This window comes from Capra hircus, chromosome 2 (genome assembly GCF_001704415.2).
Source record: "Capra hircus breed San Clemente chromosome 2, ASM170441v1, whole genome shotgun sequence".
NCBI lineage: Eukaryota > Metazoa > Chordata > Mammalia > Artiodactyla > Bovidae > Capra > Capra hircus.
This window is the reverse complement of record NC_030809.1, coordinates 83,210,311-83,232,295: the sequence shown is the minus strand read 5'-3', so window position 1 is coordinate 83,232,295 and position 21,985 is coordinate 83,210,311. Positions and strand designations below refer to the sequence as shown.

The 21,985-nt window shown below is 37.8% G+C and overlaps 1 protein-coding gene across 1 annotated transcript in view; it reads right to left on the bottom strand.

Moving 5' to 3' along the window:
• The window catches only part of ARHGAP15 (Rho GTPase activating protein 15), a 711,497-nt gene that overhangs the window by 133,647 nt on the left and 555,865 nt on the right, over positions 1 to 21,985 (bottom strand). Inside the window, exon 12 of the mRNA XM_005676179.3 lies at positions 9,266 to 9,400. Coding sequence (XP_005676236.2) covers positions 9,266 to 9,400 — 135 coding nt within the window. The remainder of the gene's footprint in view (positions 1 to 9,265; positions 9,401 to 21,985) is intronic.

Sequence of the window (21,985 nt, the reverse complement as noted above, 5' to 3'; positions counted from 1 at the left end):
CATCAAGGCCCAATTTTACTTCTGAATCACCTTCCAGTTTTACTTATAAAGGACTTTTCATTAAGCCAAATTAAGTAGATGGAGGTCCAGTTGTTTATTATCTAGCACTAAACCATTTCTACAAAAAGACACCTGTGCAAGCCATTTGGCTCCAGTCAACTATTTTTTTTTACAATTTAATTATGAATATAATTAGAATGAGTTAAGAGACAAGCGAGGCATCCACCGTAAAATTTCTAGTTTGCTAACACACACACAGACACACACACACATACACACAGATTAAAAAGCAACCACAACAAAACCCCTGCCAAGTCTGAGAATGTTAGCTTGCAGTGGAAACTGTAGTAAAAGGGGAGTCTTTGTAAAATCTACCTTTATTTTAATTTCAAATTTCCTTAAAATGGTTCTGTAGAGAATATTTTTATCCTATATTATTTTTACATCTCTGTTGTCTTTGTGGTTACCCTTTAAACCCTGCTTTTTCCTTTCTCTGGTCTTAAGATAATTTGTCACTATCATGCTTTCATGTTTAGCAACTGTTTGTAGTCAAGTGCCTTGCAAGCTCTGTTTCTTTTCTCCCAAAGAGTATCATCATGGAGTTGATGATGCATCAAAAATAGTTTGACCAAAGGGCAAGATAAAGTCAAGAGTAAAGAAAATATTTGCAAATATACTTGACTAGTTTTTTTTTTTTTTTCCCAAATTACTTATTTAAAGTATACTTATTTAAAGACTTCACTGGTGGCTCAGACAGTAAAGCATCTGTCTACAATGTGGGAGACCTGGGTTCGATCCCTGGGTCGGGAAGTTCCCTGGAGAAGGAAATGGCAACCCACTTCAGTACTCTTGCCTAGAAAATCCCATGGACGCAGAAGCCTGGTGTCGCAAAGAGTCAGACACAACTGAGTGACTTCACTTTAAAGGTAAAGTGGCATGATGGCCATAGAGGGGGAAAAAAAAACATTAAGACATGCAATGGATACTTCCTGCCATAAGACAACACCTTTTCATAGGAGGGTGGTGTGACTGACAGATATATATCAGGATGAGTTGTATTTAAGGATACATAGGGCATGTTTTATCTTTGGGGCCTAGATTTCAAAGATGCTCATTCAACCTTATGGATACCATTTCTCAGAATTTGTTTTACTGCTTAATTAATCAGTGTATACCAAAACAGGTCATAAATATTATCTTCAAATGTGTGTGTGATTGCCACCTTTAAACTGAAGACTTGAAAAATTTATATATTTATTTATTTTAATTGGAGGTTAATTACTTTACAATATTGTAGTGGTTTTTGCCATACATTGACATGAATAAACTGAAGACTTGTATGGAACATCTTTACTGTCTCAGTTTATTGCTGGCTTGTCTAATCTCCAAGGCCTATATACATAAATACACATACACATATGGGCTTTCCTCATAGCTCAGTTGGTAAAGAATCCGCCTGACATAACTGAAGTGACTTAGCAGCAGCAGCAGCAATGCAGGAGACACCAGTTCGATTCCTGGCTTGGAAAGATCCGCTGGAGAAGGGACAGGCTACCCACTCCAGTATTCTTGGGCTTCCCTCGTGGCTCAGTTGGTACAGAGTCTGTACCAACTGGGAGACCTGGGTTCAATGTGGGAAACCTGGGTTTGATTCCTAGGCTGGGAAGATTCCCAGGCTGGGAAGATTCCCTAGAGAAGGGAAAGGCTATCCACTCCAGTATTCTGGCCTGGAGAATTTCATGGGCTGTATAGTCCATGGGGTCACAAAGAGTTGGACATGACTGAGCAACTTTCACTTTCAATTCCATATGTATATACACATATATTAAATAAACATGCTATATATAAAACAAACATAATACCTAATAAGCATGATATGTAATAAACATTATGCATATATATTTGGCTTCCCTAGTGGCTCAGATGATAGAGAATCTGACTGCAATGCAAGAGACCTGGGTTTGATTCCTGGGTTGGGAAGACCTGAAAGCAATGACAAAGGGATTGCATTGGAAGCACAGGTTTTTTCATTGTGGAGTTAGCAATGTTTGCATCCCTATGGTGGAAAATACACAGGGCCATGGTCAGGGATGGGAGGAAAAGTAATTATTTTTACACACAAAAGGCAACTTTGGAAATTGAGACTATAGCACATCAATAAACCTCAAATCATGCTCTAATATGAGCAGCAAAGAGCTGCAGTGAAGAAGGTGACCAAAATGAAATTATAAGATAGTCCTTGAATAACTGAACTTTGGCCTAGGCTAGAGAGAAATCTCTAATCCTATCCCTCATAAATAATAGATGGAACATTTTGTAAGGAAATCCATGGGGTCATTTCTCTTTATTTCCCTCTCATCTACTAATCAGCCTATAGTTTTACTATTATCTCAGCGCTGATGATTGTTTAGATTTGAGGCAGTTAGATGAAAACTGATGGATTAAGAGCTTCTATGATATGGAGATAAAGAAAGTGCCATCTGGAAAAATTAAAAAAAACCTGTAGTGGGCAAAAAATGGCTCCATATAAATGTCCATACTTTAATTCCCAGAGCCTGCGACATTCTTCCTTTACATGACAGAAGAGATTTTGAAGATGGGATTAAGTTAAGGACCTTGAGATGCGGAAGTGTCCTGGATGATTCAAGTGGGCCCAATGTAATAACAAGGATCCTCAAAAGAGAAAACTGTAATCAGAAGCAAGTCTGAAGGAGATATTACAATGGAAGAGGTTGGAGGGATATGATAGCATATGATTGTTGCCTGTGAAGGTGGAGGAAGGGAACCACTGGCTAGGGCACGCAGGCAACTTTAGAAGCTGAAAGATGTGAGAAGTGGATTCTCCCAAAGAACCTCCAGAATATGGTCCTTCTGACTCTGATTTTCACTCTATGAGACCAAGTGTCACACTTCTGTCCTACTGAACTATACGGTAATAAATCACTATTATTTTAGGCCACTGAGTTCAAGATAATTTGTTACGGCAGCAATAGGAAACTAATACACAATACCCTATAGGAAACAGAGGCTGTAATTCAGAAAACAGAAAGAAATCCCAGTTTGGACACTCTGAAACAGGGATTTCAGGGTCCTAGAAGCACCATTGTAAATGGCAGAAGGCTCTAGATAGAAAGCATTCTGGAAAATTGGGACACTGTACAATAGAGTCAGAAAAAGAGTAAGTTCATTATAAAAGAAAAAAAAAACATAGAGAAAGATAAGCAATTACAAACTCCAGGAAAAAAATAAATACACAATAAAAGCATGATCCAACTATAATGGGAACCAAATACGGCCAATAGTTTAAGCAATTTTGGGAGAGTAATAAAATAGATTCTTTTGGATGTGGTGAAGAATATTCTTTGAGAAGTGTAAGGATTGTAATAGTGAATTCTAAAGAAAAAGTCTTTGTGAGATCTCTTGGACAGGCAATGAACAAGACTTACAAACTCATAGTAATACAAATATAAATCCTGTTTATTAGTTTCCAATTTGGTCAAACCATTAAAACTTCAAGGGGTTAATGACCAGTGATTGTGAAAAAAAGGAAGTAAGATATAGGAAAGTACAGAAAGGAAAATATACTTATCTTACAAAGGGAAGTTATGAGTTATTATAGAATGTTGATGAAACAAGAAACAGAGGCTTATTCATATTAAGCACCAAAATATAATAGCATGATTATCAAATATTGGAGGAAGTGGAATACAATAAACTGATATTTCTTATTAGGAATTATCTATAGATGATAAGTCAAGAAGTAGAGATGTTATCCAGAGTTATGTAAGTAACTACTAGAAGAGATAAAAACTGAAATAGCTGAAGGAGGTTTCCTCTTATGAACAGGCCTAGGGATGTGAAGTGATAGGACTCAGTCTATCACTTTTCATTATAAATTCCTCTGTGGAATTTGGTTTGGTAAATGTTATAGTTTGATTCAAGTGAGAAACTGTAAAAAAAGGAATATTAGTAATACTTAAACTTGAAATACTACTCACATGATTTAAGAAAATAATATTGCATATATCTAAATGAATTTCAAAAGGGGTTGTGTGAACAATTGATTATAAAAATAATACAGTGGAGGGTTAAAATGTACTCAAAGAGGGCAACATTTAAAGCACCGGTGCTTTTAGAATCTATTGGTAAGTATTGAAACATTGCACACTCTTGGAAAGTACTAGCTTTATTTCTAACCTAAAACTCCAGTACTAAAATTTCTGATGATTTAATTCTTGCCTTGATTTAAAAAAACACCAAAATGATATGATCTTCTGTAGAATGATATAGGATATATATGTCTTATATAGGATGATGTAACAGACATATATTTGGCAGCAGCTAGTTATTTATTCTTCCAGCAAGATTTCTTTTAGATAAACAGTCACAGAAAGGCAATGTAGGATGATGGAAGGTATTTATGTTTTAGAGTCTGCAGCTTAACGCTAAACCTAATCTTCTGAGCCACATGAACTTGGGAAATATTTTGCGACTTGCTTTATTCCTCTGAAAAATGAATTTCTTTCAAATCATTTATTGAGCACCTAATACAGAGTAAGGAAAATGTTATGCTGTATAATTCTCATAGAAACTTTATGAACTAGAAATTATTTTCCACATGACTTTTCCATTTCTTCTGTATCCTGTGCTATTATCAGAAATGAACTAAATAATTATAAAAAATGCCAACAAGCTTTCCTTTCCCAGGAATTTTGAAAAGATGCAAGTAGTAAAATAGAAAAGACACTGTTTGTTGCCTCTTTTCTTTGGATCTGTAGAAGTACCAGAACAAAAGAGATGGGAATAGAGGTAAACTTAGTACATTTCCTAGGATTTAGATGTACTGGAAATGTCCACAACCCCGGCAGGCTTTTAGCTACAAGATTGCATCACCTACCATAAAACTCTAAAGCTGTGTTTTTGTACTGAGTTCACATTTAAGATATTAATAATGCTTTCAGCACAAGTCATGTCCAGGGAATTAATTCCCTAGCAGTCAGTGGGTTAAATCCCTACGAAATAACGTGCAGGTGACCCAGTTGTATTGACCTCAAGTATAGAATTTCAGCTCAATAGCTGCAGTACTTGGATTCTGAAATATAAAATAATTGCAGGTGTTTTTGTTACCCCAGAGGGTGTTATCAGACAGGGGATCACTATGGCAATTGCAGGTTCTTATCATATTAACGTTTGTTTTGGTCCAAGAAGAAACTACTTAAAAAAGTAAATGCCTTCTGTTCCCTCTTCTTGGAATATGTAATGATGACTTTCAAACATATAATAAAAATTAACAGTATTTCAAATAGCACAAATGGTCATTAATTGCTTTTACATGAAATAACATTTCTTCTTCAGAAGCAGAGCATTACAGCTGGATGCAAAATTCTTTTTGGTCTATTCACCTTTTAACTCTGTCATGAAAGTGTAACAGAAGATCTCTCAATTTGTGACCAAAGAGAAACGCTAAGCCTTCACAAACTGGGCTTGGAGGTAGTGAGGCAGTAAAGAGAAATACTTTTACAACTACCTGAACCATGACATTGACTGGCATGACGTGTTGCTAGTGGCTAATCAGTGACCAGACATCACTTCAAGCATTGACACCAATAGAGGGAACTGATTACCCATGTGGTAAAGAAGCTGAAAGCCAAGTAAGGAAGAGTGTAGTAACCAGGTGACTAGAGACTGCAGAGAGCCACTATCCAGCTGGAGGGGCAAGAGGTGTGTCCCCATCACCAGATGGAAGCTGGAGCCAGAATGGACTGAAGACATGGAGGAGATGGATCCTCGAGTAGGGAAGCTACCTGAGGAAGGTGGGTGAGCAAGGGAGAGGGGGTGGAGGACAAACTAAAAAACTGGGTTATCTTTTCCTTCCCCCTACCTCTGCCAACTACCACTGGCCACTTCCTTTGACTGCAGTAGCATCTCTGTAATACAGCTGGCTAGGGTCAACCTTCCACAGGTACAAAGCAACGAAGTGACAAAAGAAGATGGGGAAAGAAGCCCATAGTCAGCATATATGGACATCTCCCTTGGGGAATTACTTTACCTGGCTGGTTCCTTTTCATGAAAAGTTAAGAACTCATGAGTAGGTCTGTTGAGCTCACAATATAGATTTCACAAGAAGCAGTGAGCACTATGATAAAGCCCAGCACCTCTCTGCAATGGATAAGAATGTATTTACATTTTCAATTTTTTTTTTTTTTTTACTCAGTTAGTGCACATTGGGTAACAGTGCCTCCTCTGGTGTGGTTTTGCCATTTCCAAGCAACTATGTGGGCACTTTCCTTTTGCTTAAGGATATTTAAATATGAACTACAACTTCGAGCTGAGTTAAGAACTCAAGAACTAATGTCAAGGTTATGTCAAAAATGCATGGATTAGCAAACATATGTCCCTTTCCAACATATTTCTCAACCACATTAACCTCTTGGTTAGTCCCTCCATTTTATATATGAAAAAAATACTAAGTATTGCATGAGTTAGGTAAGGCAAGATTGTTAAGATGATTCTCCTTGCCTTGAAAAATGAAAAACTCTCCTCTCTTTTCTTCTAGATCACTTTCTTAAACAGAGCTGATCTGAAGAAACAATGTTAGCATTTGTTCAGTATCTTACATCTTTAAAGGGACATTCTAAAATACTTTCTCATTCATTCTCAACATAGCCTATTAGATAGGAATTGGAAAAAATCATTGCAATAGTCATACATCACAGTAGCATGCTGCCTATCTCAATTCTGCTTTGTTAAGTTCTGACCATGCCAGTGTTTCTGAAATTCTGTGCAGTTTGGAGCTGAGTCTAGGATAGTCCAGAGATGGTCTTACTTTTCGTGGAAATCCAAAGGACACAACCTCACATGGGTTTGAGGGCTTGCTTTCCGCATCCTTAGACTAAGGGAATGGCTTGCCTAACATCTTCAGAATCAGGTTAAATAAGGAAGCTTAAATGATGGGTTGTGGCTCAGCTGGTAAAGAATCCGCCTGCAATGCAGGAGACCTGAGTTCGATCCCTGGGTTGGGAGGATCCCCTGGAGAAGGGAAAGGCTACCCACTCCGGTATTCTGGCTTAGATTTTTCCATGAACTGTATAGTCCAGGGGGCCGCAAAGAGTCGGACATGACTGAGAGATTTTCACTTTCAAATGATGGGTATATTACACCATAGCCCTCAGATCAGCACAAGCACGAGTATGCTCTCAAATGAGACAATTCTCATTTAAAAGTATGGACGCATGTAAGAATTAAAGATTTTAAAATTTAAAAAAAATAAAAAATTAAAAAAAAAATAAAAGTATGGAGACCACGATGTGAAATTTGTATGACTTCTTTAGATATATATAATCAGAGTACATGGGTGCATGCTAAGTTGCTTCAGTCATATCTGACTCTGTGCGACTCAGCCTGCCATGCTCCTCGGTCCACGGGATTCCCCAGGCAAGAATACTGGAGTGGATAGCCATGCCCTCCTCCAGGAGTATCTTCCTGACACAGGGATTGAACCTGCCTCTCTTATATCTCCCCCATTGGCAGGTGTGTTCTTTATCACGAGCGCCACCCAAATGCAGAAGCCCCCAACGTCTTACTTGAAGGCTGTCCTAGCGTTATGACTGACCTTCCATATCAGGATAAATTGTTATGGAAATTCAGGCTTGTTTATTTTTGTCTTTATTCTTCCTTTTAAAAACAAGTTAAGAGAGCCTGGGAACTATAAAATACTGTTCTTCTTGAGAAACAGAGGACTCATGAAATAAAAAGTCTGACAGGGGATAAGAGTTTCAGCCTCACTTCAAAACCCATATTTAAAGCGCTGTTCCTCTATTCAACAACAACAGCATCATCTGAAATTGTGAGCAGGCAGCAAGAAAAAGACCTTGGGAGAATAAACTCTGCTTTATTCCTCTTGATATCATTTTGCCAGAGCTTTAAACAAGCGTGAAGACTTTTGTGAAATGAAAAACAGAATAAAAGAGCATATTGAGGGGCTGTTTCCAACAGGCTCCCCGTATCCCACTCCTCCTAATGGGAATGCTGTACACACAGCCATCCAAGATCAGACCTCCTAAGTAGAGCATTTTTTTTTCTTGGAGATTTTTCTCATTTGGACTTTAATTAAGCTCCTGCCAGGCTTGCAAGCTTTTTAATTTTACCTTTCTTTCTTCTTTCTTTTTCCTCCTTGAATCAGCCTGCTTGCCAGGAAACTTTTTCCAAGCTGTCACAATCATAGTAAGTATACCCTAAGACATTAATATTAAATTTAGAAATGTACTCGTCGCTGTTTCTTCAAGAATCAATAGCAGAAGTTTCCTCACATTTGGAAAGATTTTCATTCATTTGTTCATTAATTCATTTATTCATCAATTCATTTGTTTTTCCTTAAGTGTGTGTGTGTGTGTGTGTTATGAATGACAAGATAACAAAAGGAAGTTTCACGGAGTGTACAATGACTACTGGATTGTGATACAACTCAGCCTCCCCCAAAGCCACCAGTTTAATAAAAGAAACCTTCCATTACTTAATTGATACTCACAATGTCCATAAGCAAACTATAGCCAACTCTTTTCTAGTGTTGGTGGGTGTAGGGTGAGTGATCCCTTAAGAAGGTAATGTCTCAGTTGATGATTTAATACCTCTTTGATGAAATGTAATGTCTAATTCACTTCCATTCTTTTTCAAAATCCCCTTGTAATCAGTTAAACTCTCCGTGACTCCAAGAGTACAAAGGTAGGGGCTGGGGATGTGGAAGGTGACCCCTTTAAAGCAGACTGCAAACAAGGACCTAGTGTAGAGCACAAGGAACTCTGCTCAACGCTATGTGGCAGCCTGGATGGCAGAGGAGTTTGAGGGAGAATGGATACTTGTATATGCATGGCTGGGTTCCTTTGCTGTCTACCTGAAGCTATCACGATGTTGTTAACCAGCTATATTCCAGTATAAAATAAAAAGTTTAAAAAATAAACAACAACAAGAAAAAAATAAAGCAGATTGTATGAGAAGCTATTTTCATTTAAGGAGGCTTAGTTGAAAATCAGCCACACTAAACAGGATGTCTTCTTTTTTTTTTTCCTTAATTTTTAAAAATACTCAGATAATATTGCAGAAATAAGAACAAGCCGTTAGAAACCCCAAAACTAGAACGAAAGCTGTGGAGCATTGGGGGTATTATCATCGCCAGGATTGCTACTCTCACCATTCTTATTGCTTGCTTAATAATAACTCCACGCCACCAGGTTTTTGCACCAGCCATTCCTGTGTACGAGGTACTTACTGATCGCCTCCACAAACTGCTCAAAGAAACTGTAAGGGAAGAGCGGCTCAGGCAAGTCCCGGAAAAACATCTTCAGTGCTCCGGTGACAACGTGGATGTCCTCCCACTGGCTGTCGTCCAAATTCAGCTTCTCTTCTGGGAAAACACGAGGAGAAATGGAACAACTGGTTTTAATGAAACAATTACAAGACACTAATTATTATGTTAATGTTTGCCTACTATCATCAGCAACCGTTAACAGCCTTCTGCACCTAGAGGTTTGGTGCTGTGCATGGTTTTTTTTTTTTTTTTTTCTTTTTTCCATAGGAAGGGAACATTTTCAATGGAATACCATCTGTAGGAATGCAGCTAACAAAAAAACAAGAGACACAAAGAGACAGTGCCATTGACACAGTATGTCAGATACATTTATTCCCATAATGCATCAGTATGAAAATTAGCATCACAGCTCAACATGATTCAAAGCTATTTGGTTTAGAGGCCGAGGGGCTAAGAGTTGCCAATGATGGCTGGCTCAAGGGACCGGCCTAAAGGCCTTGCTGAGCCAACAGGAGACATATGCTAAACATGGCAATAGAAAATGAGTTATTGCTTTACATGTGTTAGCCTTGCTATGTACAAGGGAATAATGGGTAACACTTTTTTCCTTTTTTTGCTGAATATAAAGTCAGCAAGGAATAGAATACCGAGTGAGAAAAGATATTAATTCCTTCTTACTGCTTCAAAAATATCTTTTTTTTTTTTTTTTTTTTTTTTAGTTTTCATCTCAGCGAGGAAAATGTGCCCAGCAACAATATTAGACAGACCCCTGTTGGCCTACGTAGGCTATGCAAAGCTGTCAAAAATGATAACACACTAAAGCCAAACCACAAGTGCTCACCAACTCCTCTTAGAAACAATGGAAATGTTTGCTTGGGAAGCTTGAGTGAGTTGAGACATTTAAATATTAAAGAAAATAAAGGCCCCAATAAAGTTCTCAGAAGAAATAAAAAGAATCTGGGCAATTATTTCCTTCCCTTTCGTCTTCAGTATGAAAGACTGGAACCATTCTCACTCAAAAAGTGGATGCAATAATGTCTAAAAGTGACAGCTTTACATACAACTAAAAGGAAGCAGGCATACAAGCATTGCTGCTGAAAGACAGTATTTGTCTTTCTGAACGTTACAACACAGAAAAGATTTTGTATTTTGGCCTTAATGAAAACTGAAGCTAATCATTTTGGACAACCTGGGGGCTAACAGGAAAGCTGAGGATCCCGGCAAGAACTTATTAGGTCAACTGGAAGTGTGTGTCTTTACCGACGTCTTGGGCTCACGTTTAGATGCCTGCTTGTGTCAGTTTTATGAATGCAGAGGAGAATTTGCACCAAAAATGTAAGAAAAACTGAGAATTGTCACTGTAGGGAATCTCTGCATGGGCTGTTTTGCTAATAGTGTTCGTGTCCTTTTAGAAATAATAGCTGAAATCTTTATCAGATCTTTTTTTCTAAATGGATTGTTATTCCCAGGGCTGGTAAGTGATGTTCCTGTTCAACTGGCTGTTTGCAAAGAGAAGGAATGAGGGTGAATCTGTTTATTTCAGCTGGGCTATTTTCTTCTTCCCTTTCAGTCTCCATCCCTACCTCAATCATAACACAATAATTTGACCCACAACAAAATCAGCAGAGGAGACCTTCTTTCTGCCCTGCAATCATTTTTGATTGATTGTATTTCAACAATTAGTCTTTTATTTGGTTACACACTATTGAAATAGGACGACAGCATCCTAGCAGGCCAGCTTTAAACAGTCAACTGTTAACAATAGCATCAAAAAGGGAGACCTGATGGGGTTTACTGTCACTTTAAAGAACGGGGTTTTCACATTGTTGAAATCTGTCAGATATTTTGAAATGTCCCTCTCACTATGGTGCCACACCCCCTGCGTGCCCTTATAATAAAATTGGTTTTACTCCTGATTAAATCATTTTCTCCCTACCCACTACCATACTTCTCATAATGGACCTGTGCGCTCTACAGCTGGTGTTCTTCCCATGGTACCAATTCTTACTTTATCTTTTAAGCACTTTGCTGCTAAGATCTCATGCAGAGTGCTTATGTTTTGTTAAGAGCTTCATTCTTAGAGAAATAGCTTAACACATGTTCTAAAAATGTTGTACAACTTATTGCTTAAAGCACATTTAGAAAACGTATAAGTACGGTAGCTTTGGCACTGAACTTTAAGTGGAAAACTAAATACACACAAACACACACATACACACACATGCTCACATGCACAACTATCTCTACCGAAAATTTATCACAAAAGTCCACACAAAAAATCATTTTGATGCATAGGTTTAAGAGCACAAAAGTCAACACAAAATGCTATTTTGCTGCATAAGTTTAAGTTTAGCAGGTTAACAAACAGGATGATTTTATTTTGAGTAAGCAAACAATAACAGCAAACAATTGCATAACCAAAGATAGATGCCAGTCATGTTTGTCACCTTCAGATAAACATCACTTAATTCAACTGATTTTGAAAATGAAATATTTCAATATACATAAAAAAGAAAATCTACCACTCAACACCATTTGATTATATGCACTCAAAATGCCATATAATATCAATATCAACTTGTGTTACTTAAACTAACATTCCTATTATGTGGTCTTCATTTTAAAAAGACCAGATATAGCTCCCCAACAAGTAGCTTCAATAAATAAGATGATAAGTAGTTGGAAAGTCTTTTGGTATATAATACCTGATTTTTATATTAAGTTTTTCCATAAACAACCAAGGTTAAGATTTCTTTGTAAAACAGAGGACTTTAAGGCATATTTTTCAAGACCACTGCTATTTATCTAAACACACAGTTGGGTCCATATTTATATGCCTTCTCATGAATGCAATCTGTAGTGAAGATGAAGTGACACTCATCTCTGTGTTAACAGGTATCATTATGAACACAGTTGTATTATCTGATAGGCATTTTCTAACAAATCTGTTAACAGTGACAATGTCTTCTTATTTACCCCTTTTCAAACGAGCAGGATTTCTCTGTAGTGAAGCACTGTTGACATCCGGGACTGAATAATTTTTTGTAACGGGGGCTGTCCTGTGCATGCTATGGTATTCAGTAGCATCCCTGGCCTCAGCCAGCTGGTTGCCACTTCCCAATGGTGCTGATGAAAAATGTCTTCAGATATTGCCAAATATCTCCTGGGGATACAAAGTAATCCCCAGTAGAGAACCAAAACAATGGAGTCTATAAGAGTTTATAAAAGTTACTCAATAAACGTTGATTTGTAAAGTTTACCTTTGGTGTGTAGAAAAATAGAAAACTAGATATGTGCATATTGAGGTTTCTTTAATATGAACTTAAGTGCTGGTGGGGCTTCCCTGGTGGCTCAGCTGGTAAAGAATATGCCTGCAATGCAGAAGACCTGGGTTTGATCCCTTGGTCGGGAAGATCCTCTGCAGAAGGTAATGGCAACTCCAGTATTCTTGCCTGGAGAATTACATGGAGAGAGGAGCCTGGTGAGCTACAGTCGATGGGGTCACAAAGATATGAATGAGTAACTAACACATTCAACACTAAGATCTGGTCATTATTATTGACAAAATAAAAATCTGTTACAGAACAAAATTCATATGACTATATTTTAGGGAATCTTTGCAACAGAAACAATAACCAATAGTTATTTGATGCTTACACTATGCTAGAGACTATGCTATGCACTACATATTTTTTGTATAATTTTTTTCACTAATGAGGTCTATGCTATTGTTATCATCAGCTTATTTTATAGACAGGGAAAATGAGGCATGTATAGATTAAGTAAAATTTCCATGGCTGACAAGTTATAAACCCAGGATAAGGAGTCAATTTGTTGCTGTTGTTGTTGCTTAGTCTCCAAGTCATGTCTGAGTCTTTTGCGACCCCATGGACCGTAGCCCACTAGGTTTCTCTGTCCCTGGGATTTTCCAGGCAAGAATACTGGAGTGGGTTGTCATTTCCTTCTACAGGGGATCTTCCCAACCCAGGGATCGAAACTGCATCTCCTGCAGTTCAGGCAGATTCTGAGCCACCCGTGAAGCCCAAGGAGCCAGTCAGTTTCTCTCCAAACCACTATGGTCAGGCTAAGCCTGGCTGGCAGAAGCTGAAAGGGTAAAGGCAAGTAAATAGTAATTGCCAGTGGTAGTGGATTGACTATTACTTCAAAGATAGTGACTTTTATATTTTATCCCTAAATATCTTACTTGAGGCTATGCTTTTACCTGCAAACTGACTCTGATCTTTCCTAATTACTCATTTATAGAAGAAACAGATTCTTATATAAACAGATATAAAGCAAACTGGCAATAAAAAGAATGCATTAGGAATGGGACAGAAGATGGAGCAAATTACTATGTGGTGCTAGAGTGGAGAGGAAATATGATAGAGTGAGAAAGAGATTACATAAAACACCAGGCCTGGGTTTACCACTAATTTATTGTGTATCTATTTATTTATTTGTGAAATAATATAGTCATTTGTATCAAATGAGAAAATGTACCTGAAAAACATTTGGAAAGCAAAAAAACCTCAAACATATCCAAGATGCCATTGTGATGGGGAAGGTGAATAAAGGCCCAAAGGGCAAAATATATTAGGGATTAAAGCAATGGAAATACTGAGCAAGCATCATAAACCATCTTGATTGTCTTAGAGGATTTACCTCAGCATGATGCAATTTGTCATAGGAGCTCAACAAAAACTTTACATGCTGGAGTCCAGTACTGGGAAGAAGTCTGGTTGAATCAAGACACCTCACAATCATCACACCAATAATCTGTGCTGGTTTCTCCTGGCCCTCTAATCAGGTTATTGTAAATTCATGTTGGTCACGGCTTTTGGCTTAAACCATTTAAACAGAATTGAAGACAGCGTAAGCTCCAAAATCCAAAGTTACTGTGTGACTTTTAAGATACCACAACAAATATATTTTAATATTGTATCCAAGCATTCAAGTCTATCTTGAAATGTCCTTCCTTACAGGGTTTTTTGTAGATTTTGTTTTTTTAAAATAAAAACTTACCTATATCCAGCTAAAAATCCACTCTATTTGAAATTAAACATTTTTGACAATAGCTATTAGAAATTACCCATTTTTAAAAAGGAGAACTGAAAGGTGGATCTTTGATAGCCACAGTATGTCATGGTAATCTCCATGGGAAAAGGCATATTTAAATATCACTAATAGGATTTCCTTGGTGGTTCTGTGGTTAAGAATCCTCTTGCCAATGCAGGAGACAAAAGTTCAATCCCTGGTTCAGGAAGATTCCACATGCCTTGGAGCAGCTAAGCCTGTGTACCACGACTACTGAGGCATGCTCTAGAACCCATGAGCCACAACTACAGAGCTCAGGAGCTTCAACTATTGAAGCCTGTACACCTGTAGCCCATGCTCTGCAACGAGGAGCCATCACAAAGAGAAGCCCGCACACTGCAGTGAAGAGTGGCCCTCGCTTGCCTCAACTAGAGAAAGTCCATACACAGCAATGAAGACACAGTGCAGTCAAAAAATAAATAAATAAATATCACTAATAGCTTAATTACCACTCTCTTCTTGTATTATATATTGCTCTACAGACTTGCTGTAACCCAAAGTTGCAACACTGTCCGACTTTAACTAAAGGCACTGTGTTAACCTAGGATTGGTTGACCTGAAGCTGCAGACAAACTCGGGCTCTCCAGAGTAGAAGAGTTACATAAGAATAAAGATGAGCATCTTTGTGTATTGAAAGACAAGTACACTTTTACCTTGTAATTTTTCCATGGCAGTTTTAAACTCCCTTTCCAACTTTTATTTTACTGGTGTAATAAAAAATAAAAAAGAGGAAAAGACAGCCCACCTTTACCAGGATACAGAGAGAATAGTTCTGATATCATTAATACAGTGACAAGAACCTATTACATCATGAAACTCTCATAAAGGATATGGTATCTGCTTCCAGCACAGATGACCATTTGGAAACCTTATCGGAAAGCCCTGCTGGGTACATGAAAGTCATACATGAATGAAAGAGATGCCATAGGGACACTCGATCCAAAAAATAATATGTTTGGCCATAAAATCAAACTGGAAGATTAGATATAAGAGTGGATGAAATATACCATTTATAAGGCTACAGCTGATTTTTAGTTCAGCATTTAAAGGGGTGGATCAAAAGAAAGTTGGGTCAATCATCCAACTAGCTCAACGTTTCCTGTCGTGTTAGCTCTTTAAAGTGACAGTTCAATCTGATTTCTGGTGGATTAGAGAGGTTCCAAATTCTCAAGAATAGCGATATGTAAACTTTGTGCCAAAACCATCTTCTTTGCATCCTGCACCCACTAAAGGACCTCTGTAATTCCTTGGGAACAACATCAGACTTTGGTGGGGACATTATCTTAGAAAATTAAACTGGTTGACCAGTTAATTTGCTAGTTCATTTAATTTTTACTCAACAATTGTAGCTTGAATGGCGACTACATACTAGAAGCTATATTTGGTGCCTTTTTAGAGCTACAACTGTTGAGGCTGCTTTATATACCTCAAAGAAGAAGGCTTCGCCAGGTGCTCAGAAATATTATTCAAGTGAAAATAAAGTAGGTTCTAGGCATTTTATATCTTATTCCTGTCCCCTAGAATAATACTCTTTTTGACCTTAAAGCAGAGACAAATTCATCCCCAAAATGTACTTTATGTTTGCTATAGTTTGAATTGTGCCCACCCCCCCACCACCACACTGTTCCAATGAATAACTTGAAGTCTCAACCCCCTGAACCCCACCATATTTGGAGATATGGCCTTTAAAGAGGCAATTAAGGTAAAATGAGGTGACATGGATGGCTCTATTCCAATATGACTGGTTTCTTCATAAGAAGGGGCAATTAGACATCACAAAGGAAGACCATGTGAAGACATAGGAAAAAGACAGGCATCCACAAACTAAGGAGAGAAGCTTCAGAAGAAAGCAACCTTGCCAATACCTTGATTCTGGTCAGAGAGGAAATACATTTCCATTGTTTAATCCCCCAGCCCCCCAGCCCTCCTGGTCTATGGTACTTTGTTCTGGCAGCCCTAGAGAATGAATACAGTGCCCACCCAAAGTTTCTGTGCAGAGAAAGACATCATGTCCCTAGATCATATCTAGACATTTTCTCAAATCATGGGCCATGCCACACATATGAAATATGGTAGACAACAGAAATAGCTGTTGAAGTAATTCAAACTAAATAAAAATAATTATCTAGATTCAGAGAAAGCATTTGAAAGTTGAATTAGTTGGACAATTTCTTGCCTATTCAGGCTTAACCTAACTATTTCAAATGGTTTGCTCTATACACATGCAGGATACTCTCTAGCATGACTACCAGACAATAAAATCATGATTGCTATTTTCTTATACATTCTTTTTTCCAGCTACTACTTTTAAAGTAGAAATACTTCATTGCTGTTATAGCCCAAGATATGAAATACTAAGGAACATTTAAAATTGTTCTCTGGAAATCTTGGGCTTCCCAGGTGGTGTTAGTGGTCAAGAATTTGCATGCCAATGCAGGAGACATAAGGGAAGCAGGTTCGATCCCTGGGTCGGGAAGATCCCTTGGAGTGGGAAATGGCAACCCATTCCAGTATTCTTGCCAGGGGAATCCCATGGACTGAGGAGCCTTGTGGGCTACAGTCCATGGGGTGGCAAGCAGTTGCGCAAGCACTGTGCAACTGAGGATGTGTGCGCGGGCACGTGCACATGCGCGCGTACACACACACACACACACACACACACACACACACACACACAGACACAGAAGATCTCAATGCAAGCCAAATCAACTCCCTATGGCCATGGTTATCTATCAAAGAAGGCAGAAAGTTGTTTTATATATGTAACTTTATATTTCAAAACTAAAGAAATTTATTCCTTACTATTAACCACAGTAACCTGCAGAAAGCTATTAGAAGACATACATTTGAAAATGGTTACTCTACTATAAAAAGAGATGGTTTGATCCATATAGAGAACGGACACTTTTGCCACCTGGTCTACCAAATTCAGTTTTGTGTGGCCTCCTTATAGTAAGAAAAAGGGAGGAACCAAGAAAATAAGCAGAAATTCTCTAACATGCTAAAGCCTCTTTCATGATATCTTCTATTTCTTAACTCCACTGGATTAAGTGAAAATAAAATGGGGTATTTTGGTATGCCATATTAGCTTGCTTTCCATGGACTTCATGCTGTGTATATTTCTTTGGAAATCACTTAAGAAGCCCAAGGCATGCAAATAATGTCACAGGCTAATGAAATGTCTTTAGAGACTCTCTTTGATGGTGGTGGAACAGCCTTCTAATCTATCTATCCTTCCCCAGCTAACCAGTACAGGAACTGAGTCAAGAATGACTATGCCTTATTTTTATTTTTCCTCAGATTTCATTTGAATGTAAATAATAACATAATAAATAGGTACAACTGAAATTTGTGAAGCAGGCACCACAGATGGAAAGTATAACAAACGTGTCATTGCTTTTGCATTTTTAATTTATAATGGCACAACATAAAACATCTTCCCCTCATAACTCCACGTATAATGCCACCTTATAAAATGCTGTTATGGATATTACTTTTCTCTCCTGGTTTCTAGGTTTTTTTGTCTAGGCATCTGAGGTGAGGTAGCCCTGTTCAGACTCTAACAACAGTAACAATGATAAAAATGAATTGACTTTGTTAGGATCATACATTTTAAAAAAGGATACATTTCATGATACCAATATATACTTCTTTAATTCCTTTCTTACTCAGAGCTTCCAATACTGCTCTTATTTCCATGCAGTCAAAGGCTTTTTGTGCTCTGCAGACACTATATACAATGGTTCATTTTATTTGACCATCTTCTCCAAACAGATTCTGAATTCACTCAAATTCCATGGATGATTTCATACATTACATACGCCAAAGGGTAGAGAATCCGTAGGATTAAATTTCAAGTCATTTTTGAAAGTTTTCTTCGTTATCGGCTCTAAGTTTCAACACTGTCGCTTTTTGTTCTCTCCGAGTTATATTACATTTGTAAATACCAAGCAGAAGGTCAGGTCAAAACATATCTCATAATGATATCTAGGAAATAAATAAAACTAAGATCTATAAATACCCATATACAGATAACATGTCTATTGTAGGTACGTGCACATATATAGATATTGGTTAACATACTGGTTTCCTTACTTGTCCAATGAGAACTGCCATCTCTCCCTCCTAATTTTGTGTGAGAATTCAGTGAGGAGATATAAAAGATCTAGTATAGGCTTGTTATATATTATTAGGAAATTTATTTGAGTATTATCTTTGTCAGTCAGACTTTGGCAAATATTTTCAGAATCTTATATAATATCTGGCTTAAATTACTCCTTTTAATATACTGTCGTGAGAGATGTAACTTGTGATGAAAAGAAAAGTTTGACTCTTTAAGTAAGAACTGATAAACAACTGATGCTTAACAAATATATAATTATAATACAGCTGACCCTTGAACGACCTGGGTTTGAACTGCAAGGGTTTACTTAATATACAAATTTTTTTGAAATACTGCAGTGCTAAACGACCCTCACTTGGTCAAATCAGCAGACGCAGAGCCACGGCTACCGAGGAACTGCGCATATGGAGGGCGGATTATAAATTATATTCCGATTTTTAACTTCATGGAAGTTTTGCCATACCTAATCCCCTCAGTGCTCAGGGGTCAATGGTAAGTACAAATTAAAAAAATAAACCCAACAGCAGTGACTGTTTTCTGATGAAAGAAAAATCTAAATAGAAACAAAGTCAAAAGGAAAAGGAACGAGCATGCTGAAAATGAAATGAATGAATGAAATTCCATCATTATACATCAATTTCAGCATTACATTTATAGCGCAAAGTGAAACAAAACTATCAATCAAGTTAACACATTCACTCATTAAAAATAAAACACCCAATATGTGTCAAATGCGCTAAGTGCAAGAGGTATGGGCGGAGAAGGCAGTTATAATGACAGAACGAGGCTTGTAAGATATTTAAGAAATGGTATATAATCTCTTGAAATATGACAATTCTTAAGTTTTCTAACATTAGTACTAGAATTATGCTGTCTCTAGGAAAGGAGCTACCCTTTTAAATTTTATATTCACTTCATTAGTACAAAAACATGCTCAATTAGTTGCTTACTGCTGCTGCTGCCAAGTCACTTCAGTCGTGTCCGACTCTGTTCGACCCCATAGACAGCAGCCCACCAGGCTGTGCCATCCCTGGGATTCTCCAGGCAAGAACACTGGAGTGGGTTGCCATTGCCTTCTCCTGAGTACTAAGTATCTTTTTAATAAAGGTGATGATGATAACTATATAAATGTCCAAGTCTGAGAGATATCTACAGTTCCTTTTGTAGAAAGACAGGAAGACATCCTTTGCTATAGTCTCAGGTGAACTGTTAGTCCTAAGACACTTTCCCAAGCAGCCTAGGCAGTTTTGGCCTGTATGAGCCTCTCCCCTTTCTCTGCAGAGTAGAGATGGACTCAGGCTAACTTCACCACACGTTCTCACACAAGAAATTTAGTGGAGGAAACTGGAGTGATGTCAGTGGAAAGATAGAGCTTTCTCCAACTAGGTACTCTTATTGCTTTTCTTCTCTTCTAATCTAACACAAAACACATCTGTGGCCCTCACTCCTGAGTTTTTGCCTATGGTTCCTGAGGTCACCCGTGTCTATGCTGCTGATCTTCACTCTGGCCGACATTCAGCTTCATTTCAGATCCGTTTAATATGTTACTCATCCTAGCCTGGTAAGCGTATTAATTTGGGCCATGCATGCATCCTCAGTTGTGTCTGACTCTTTGCAATCCCATGGACTGTAACTCGCCAGGCTCCTCTTATCTGTGGGATTTTCCAGGCAAGAATACTGGAGTGTGTTGCCATTTGCTCCTCCGGATATCTTCCCAACCCAAGGATCAAACCTGTGTCTCTTGCATCTCTTGCACTGGCATGTGGATTCTCTATCACTGTGCTACCTGGGAAGCCCATTACTCTGGGGCACACCCTAAATAACTTAGCTACAGCAGTCCTCTTTCATCCTTAGTTTTGCTTTCCACGGGTATCTGCCGTCAACCACAGTCTGAAAATATTAAATGATAAATTTTAGAAATAAATTTTAAGTCATTCTGAGTAGTGTGATGAAATCTCATGCAGTCCTGGTTTGTCCCTTTCCCCCTCCACTCCCGGGGCCCTGAATCTCCTTTTGTCTAGTGTAGCCTCCATCAGTCACCTAGTAGCCATCTCGATGACCACACTGGCTGTCATATCAGAGGCTTGTGTGCAAGACACCCTTCCTTAATATTGGCCCCAGAACACAAGAGTGGTGGTGCTAGCAATTTGGATATGCCAAAGAGATGGTATAATGTGTTTCCTCTAAGTGAAAGGGTAAAAGTTCTCCATTTAATAAGGAAAGGATAAAAAGTTGTTTGCTGAAGTTACTAAGATAGATGTTTAAGAACAGACCGTCTGTCCATGAAATTGTGAAAAAGGAAAAATAAATTCATGCTAGTTTTACTGTTGTACCTCAAAGTGCTGAACTTTAGTTAAGATGGAAAAGACATTAAACGTGTACAGTAAGATATTCTGTGTGTGAAAGAACACAGTCACATAACTTTTATTTCAGCATATTGTTATAAAAAAAAATTGTTCCTGTGTTTTGGCAGGAGTGAGCAAGATGGAGCAGAGTGAGTATATGGATGAGAGATTATGTATCCAAGAGGTACCAGCAGCAAACAGCTCAGTTGAGATGCTCTGTTTTGTTAAAATACTGCATATTCACTGTGGAAAAACAATATTTTAAATGCAGTCAGGAGATAGAGAAAAACTCAAGTGTATTCATGAAACCATTCATTGCACAGCAGAGAAAGAAGTCTAGAAAAGTGATGGCTAGGCATATACAAAGGATTAAAGTTCAGAGACAATTATTGTGTATCACATTTATCACAAGTTCAAGGAAGTCAAAATATTCTATTTTCCTGAAGTTTATAAAAACCTGCTGGTAGTTGGAAAACGAAAATCCGTGTGGATTATCTGACCAGAGATAAGACTTCAATGGTGTTTCAGTATCATGCACTACTTTACTGACTCTACAAAAGGGAATTACAATTAATTGGATTATGCTGGTCTCCACACGCTGATTGTAAGAGAAGGAAGCATAAAAGTGTAACTATTGCTAACAGGTCATATCTATCATCAACCATGGGATTTGCTTTTTTACTTACCAATAAGATTAATTTCTTCTTTACAATCTTTCAATTTGAAGCTGTTTTAATTATAGAGTTTAGAAAATTCAAAGGAAAAGGCAAACCTAGTTTCAATGTTTTATTAATAATTGACCACATTTTTATTCATCTTTATGATGAGGGAAAAACAAATGGATGGTTTTGTTTACTGATTAGAAGAGTTTTACTTGAGATTTCTTTGCAATCTTTTCTGAATTTCAATTGAATTGAAAGGTTTTTATACTTAATTTCTATAAAGTGCTAGGCCTGGGGTTATGTTTCCGGGAATTCATGGAGATGTGGTCTCTGTTTTCAGGGTGCTTAACATCTAGTAAAGGACTTTGTTCTGCAAACTCTAAATGTCATAATATGCTAAGTGGAGCGTTAGATTAAAGATATGAACTACTAGGTAACAGAATATAACTGAGCCCTT